The sequence below is a fragment of the Alosa pseudoharengus genome, unplaced genomic scaffold (genome assembly GCF_046254945.1).
Source record: "Alosa pseudoharengus isolate Yale_2024_CS ecotype anadromous, Long Island Sound unplaced genomic scaffold, YU_APseudo_1.1 YU_APseudo_1.1_scf_14, whole genome shotgun sequence".
In the NCBI taxonomy this organism is placed as follows: domain Eukaryota; kingdom Metazoa; phylum Chordata; class Actinopteri; order Clupeiformes; family Clupeidae; genus Alosa; species Alosa pseudoharengus.
The window spans coordinates 30,500,833-30,506,832 of NW_027468609.1; the positions used below are offsets into that span (position 1 = coordinate 30,500,833).

Genomic DNA, 6,000 nt, shown 5'->3' on the forward strand with positions numbered 1-6,000 from the left:
TCAGATTAGGACCACATTAAGACGCTGTTGATGCCTCTAGCAATAGAGGGTTAGCCAACAGTTACAAAAACGATGGGAGAGAGAATAGGAGAACAAGAAGAAAGATGTGGCCACACAACAGAAAAGAAAATAACTACGTAACAGAGAAGACCTTTGAGATAGTTACGTTAATGCACACACGCACACACTGGCGTGTACGCCCAAACACGCGTATGTTCGGCCCGTGTTCGCAGGTATGTCTCACCTTGGTCTCACGCTCCTCGAGCAGCGTCTCGAGTCTCTTCTGGGCGGCTCGACCCTCGTGGTCATCGCTGACGATCAGGATGATGTGATTCCAGTGGAACTCGCGCATCATGTCGAACCAAACGTGGGCTTGATGTGAATAGGGGGGGACAGTTCGCAAGAAGGACAGATGGATGCTCTGATGAGAGAAACAATGACAGAGAGAGAAAGACCGAGAGAAATAGTGCAAGACAGAGAGTGAGAGAAAGAGAGAGAAAGCGAGAGAGAGAGAGAGAGAATTTTCTGGTAACTTAATTCCGAAAGACAATAGAGAATAGCAAAGGGTACCAGAGAGACATGGACATTAGAATTCTGGGTAGAGAGCATTTCTATTTCACAGACAAAGATGTCCTTGAACAATATTATGCCTGAGAGGAATCTCTGCTTGAAACTCTCAAGCAGACTTTTTTTGAATTTGTCCATTCTTTTGTCCATTCTTCTTAATAAATTGCTTTAATTTGTCTCTGTCCTTCAGCTATCCACAGTTTCGTTCTCCTCTTTTCTCCACAATTATAATTCTCACTGTCAGTCCAACCCAGCCTTCCCAGTGAGTAACATTTTTATTCATTTCTTTGCCGCTTTTGCTAATTCCCATTTAATTCCTCACCCCTCTCCAGTTCTATCAAGTCTCATTTTTTTCTTGTCCTTAGTATCCCTTTTTCCCACTCCTCTCCTCACCCTCCCCCGCTCTCCTCTCCTCCTTTCCATTGTGACTCACCTTGTCGGAGTAGATGGACATGCGGGTGGTTAGGCCCACCACGGGGATGCGGTAGAAGCCGGCCGTGTAGGAGACGGGTGTTGGGGTGAGGTGATCATTGGACTGTGGAGGATGACTCACCAGGATGGCGTACACCTGCGTACACCGGTCAGACAGACATAAACACCTTCCGACACGACCTCTGTGGAGCCACTGTGTCGGCATCGCGCCAGGGCCACCTCGGGCCAGGACTGACGCAGACAAATGAGAACGCTTCAGCGGGAAACCACTCAATACCAGCCACCCGCCGAGCGTAGACCGACAGAAATGACAGCTTTTGACTGTTTGACTGTTTTTCTGTTTACAGGCTCTTAGTAAATAGTGGCAATCTGACCAACAAACAAGACCAAAAGCTATAAAGAACATAGCTGACAATTGCATTGGGTTTCTCCTAGACTGAGTTACAGATGTTAAAGATGAACCAATGGATCAACATTTAGGAAATGGGGGAATCTGGAGAAAGGCAATCTCAGTCATAGCACAAAGTTGAAAAACAAGAACAGAAAGGTTGTGTGGGGGTGGAATGCACTGGCATAGTGCAAAGCCATGATGGCATTGTAGGCAAGCTGGGCCGTATGGTTGGGCCTCAAACACAGTTCCTCATCCAGAGGGAGCTTACGGGCATCTACCATCTGCCATGAAGAAGCCATCCCAACACATACAGCCCAGCAAACCCCTCCGCTGAGCCAAGAGATAGCGCCCCACACACACACACGCACGCACACACACACACACACGCGCGCACACACACACACACACACACACGCACGCACACACACACACACGCGCGCACACACACACACACACACACGCACGCACACACACACACACACGCGCGCACACACACACACACACACACGCACAAACACACACACACACACACACACACACGCACGCACACACACACACACACACGCACACACAGACACACAGACACATACACACACACACACACACACACACACGCACACACACACACACACACACACACGCACACACAGACACACAGACACATACACACACACACACACACACGCACACACACACACACACACACACCACACACAGACACACACACTCTTGCGCCTCATCACCGGTCTCTCTGTCTTTCTCTCTCTCTCTCTCTCTCTAACACACACACACACACACACACACACACACACACACACACACACACACACACACACAGAACAGAAAATATAACTAAACCATGACTAACTACTACCATGCACCACACAAAAACTGTGGGGAGAGAAAGAGAGATGGGGAGAGAGATGGGGAGAGAGGGAGAGAAATGCTTCCCTCAGCTCTTTTAAATGAGATCACTGCTGTAAAGAACACTTAAAATACAGCACTTAATTTGATTTGGTGGAGGCAAGCTTTTAATGAAGGAATGCTTTGTCTGAACAGACTCTGCAAGAGATGCTCCCTACACATATGTGCTCTCCTCATGGTTCTGTGGCTAAATAGACCTAGAGACAGTGACTCAGATAGATTTTTAAGACGGTGTTAGCAAAGCATCTGGTCAATTAAAATGTAGTATGCTGCTAAGCTCAGTGAAAAGTGTAGATTACATCTTGACTCCAACGTCTTGTCTGATTGTGTTACACAAGCTGTCACCAGACTTGCTGTGAGGAACAATATCACGTTGGAACTGCTGTCGCCTGCCTCGCATTTAAGAGGTACCTCATCTTGTATTCCCCAACTCATTCCTACCTCTCACAAACCTACCACTGCAGATGCGGCCATGTTGGCCTCTTTTTTTGCGTCGCAATATAGTATGGCACGGGCTGTGGAGGTAGCAACTGCGGCGTAAAGCTATAATTGCGAATGCGTCAATCACTTCACAGTTAGCTTGCTCCTCGCGCTCCATCGAGTCTACAGCTGCTCGGTAAGAAGTATAGCTGGGTGACATGTGGCAAGCCGCCTCAAGCGTCCTGCTCAGTATGGGACTATTACCACTGATTCCCTTGCTCTGAACTGTATCTTCATGGTCTTATTCTGTAGCCTACTACGTAACTGATGTATCAGTAATGATATAAGCATATTTGTGCGAATCTACTTGCAAAGCCCTATCAGTAGGCTATTTAACTGATCAGACCCACTCCTACATCCTTCAGGATTTTCCTTATATACTGTATAAAGAATTATCATCTACTAATTTTCTTTAAGTAGGCTACAGTATAGCATTTCTGTCTATTTCAACGAGAGTATCTAATCTCCCAAAGATTATTATATTATATAGTTAATTCTGATGCGTATTTTCGCAGTCTTTGTCTTAACCACCCTTGTAATAAAATATAAGACTGTTTAACGGCTTACCCCCTCTCACTGTCAGAGAGAGAGAGAGAGAGATTCGAAGACGTGTGCGTGTGTATTTGTTTTATTGGCGCTTCTGGAACGGCACCGACCTCAACTGCCCTTCACTAGTATTCAACACGACAACGCGTAATGAATCTCAAACCTCTCTGTCGTAGTTATTTCACTCCAAACTGGTCTTTTCTTCTCACAGCTAGATTATGCATGAGTGAGGACATTGTTCCAATGCTTTCAGGACGGTAACTAGGATACCACATTAGCCTATCACAAAAACTAATTGACTATTACTTTCCAGTGTCATCATCACTGTATGTATCGTCAAGTATGACGAGTTGATGTGTATAAGAACAGAGCAGTCTATAAAAAATATTGTGGGGTAAGCCGAAACCAACACTAGTCACATTCTCACCTGGCTTGATATGAGATCCTCACAGACGGAAAGCGCCATTTGAATCGCATTGGGTTTGTGGGTGACAGAGATTGCAGTCAGTTTGAATTTGTCCCTGCCGTAGACCTGGTTAGCTTGCGTGACCGCATCCTTGAACACCTGCTCATACCGCTTCTGGCTGAGGACGGCCCCGATGTTCACAATCTTTGGTTCGCAGCCGCCCCGCACACAGGAGCACGAGAAGAAAACGGCTAGCAAAAACAGACGCATTGTGTGAGCGAGTAGCGCGCAGAGAGCACCCCGGTTGCTTCGCCCACTACTGTCGGTGGGTATATGAGAATAGCCTTTAGACGGCACGGTTTATCCTTAGTAAACCGCAATTGCAAGCCGTCCCCTATGCTCACACAAAGAACGAAGAAAAAGGAAATTAAAAAAGACACCAATAGAGTTTGTAAGAAATTAAGCTATTCCGTTTGCGATGGAATGTGCATGGCTCTAGACTTCAAACCACTGTCTCTCCATGCACAAGCTGGCTGCATCTTCGCTCCCTTTCAACATCCTGATAGACTCTGTCCTTTGTTTCATCCTGTATCCCTTCTTGTTGCTGAGGCAAGTTATATGCTATTTCAAGTCAGTGTCTTCGCATGGAATGCGCCTCTGGCCGGCGGTGTATCGCCGGTTTCTCTGTCCGTTGGCAGCAGAGAGGTGATCACATCAACTGATGCGGTGCTCCGGGCTCAGCTGCTGTCCTTGGTGCTGACAGCTGTGCCCGCGCCAGAAAATGCGCGTACCCGTGTTCGAACCACCCCTCACCTCCTCCTGTTTTTACGCGTTGGCGTTCTGCTGGAATGCTCATTATATTCAGTAAATGAAGCATATCATTGAAAAAGGACGAGTGTCGTTTTATTTACATGCGAGGCGAGGGAGGTCCAATGCCTTCAGCATCAAGGACTGATTTGCCAATAAAGTGTAAAGAAATACATGAAAGTATACTCTCGTTCTATAAAATCATGAACATTTTAGACTGTAACTGGAGAACACTTGATATTATATGATGTCTTTATAGTGAATTACATCAACATAGCCCAATTCACAGATCAACCATATTTGCCACTGGTGATTGTGTGTGATTTACCCCCCCCCCCCCCCCCCCCCCCCCCACAGCATTCCCATAAAACAGCAGATGGACGGTAGGCTATCTGTTCCTTCCACTGGAATGCATACCCAGCCTTGGAAACTAGTATAAATCCGTAGTAGCTCTCTCTCTCTTCTCTTCTCTCTATCTCTCTCTCTCTCTCTATGTGTGTGTGTGTGTCTGTGAGAGAGAGAGAGAGAGACAGGCAGAGAAATATTTTCCTTTATTTATATTCATGAGCAAAACGTAGAGTAAATTGTTTGAATACCAGTCGAACAGTGTATAGACCTCTGACTACATGGTCTACATCTTTACACACGCGTGCGCATGCACGAGCAAAGGCTAAACACCTCCAACCCGCTGTAGCTGTCATTGGTGGGAGGCGTCTCCACATCCTCAAGGCAGATCAATTATGCAACCACGTCATCCATATTTAAAACTTCTCAATCATGCACAAACTTGCAAGTCCTTACTCCAGTGAATGTCTTCTCTCTAGACTGACAAAATCAATTATATAGAGCAAAAGAAGAGAGCGGAAACGCTTGAATAATTTCGCAGCGTTTCCTTTTAAAGCATTTGCTCACGCCTTGTTGAACATTCTCAGAGAAAACTGAGTTTTCATATATTTAGATGTTGACAGTATCTATGTGAAAATATCCATGGAAAATCATTTTGAGTTGACTGATGACTCAGGTGAGAGTCAAAGTTTAACATATAAATAAAAAATCAGTAGCGGTGGCAAAAAAGCAGTGGTTACCAAGGAAACAAGCATCTCTGCCGTGAGTGTGAAGTTTCAGAGAAATCTGAATCTGTGGCTATCGGCGACAGGGAATATTAATAAGATAATCTGACATTCCTGTTGACGTGTGAAATGCCTCCGTTAAAGGCAGCACATATCAGCTGCCAAAATAAACACACATAAGGTGATAGAACAACCACAGCTCTGAGTGACAGCGCCAGAGTGTGGGTTATGCCACCCACTCAACCCCCTCAAACACACACACAGGCGCGCGCGCTAAAACGCTCATCCTCCCACACAAAATTGCACTTTATATTAGAAGAACCTTTGAATCCTATGGATTTAATCTCACCCTGTGCAAACACACACACACATGCGAT

The 6,000-nt window shown here is 45.9% G+C and overlaps 1 protein-coding gene across 5 annotated transcripts in view; it reads right to left on the bottom strand.

The window, feature by feature from the left end:
- Positions 1–4,016, bottom strand: part of grin1a (glutamate receptor, ionotropic, N-methyl D-aspartate 1a) — a 28,511-nt gene extending 24,495 nt beyond the window's left edge. For all 5 annotated transcript variants that reach the window (XM_076283328.1, XM_076283327.1, XM_076283326.1 and 2 more), the window contains exons 1-3: positions 3,768–4,016; positions 1,001–1,135; positions 245–421 (exon numbers count right to left, since the gene is read on the bottom strand). In XM_076283328.1, the coding sequence (XP_076139443.1) occupies positions 245–421; positions 1,001–1,135; positions 3,768–4,016 (561 nt within the window). The remainder of the gene's footprint in view (positions 1–244; positions 422–1,000; positions 1,136–3,767) is intronic.
- Positions 4,017–6,000: the final 1,984 nt, after the last annotated feature.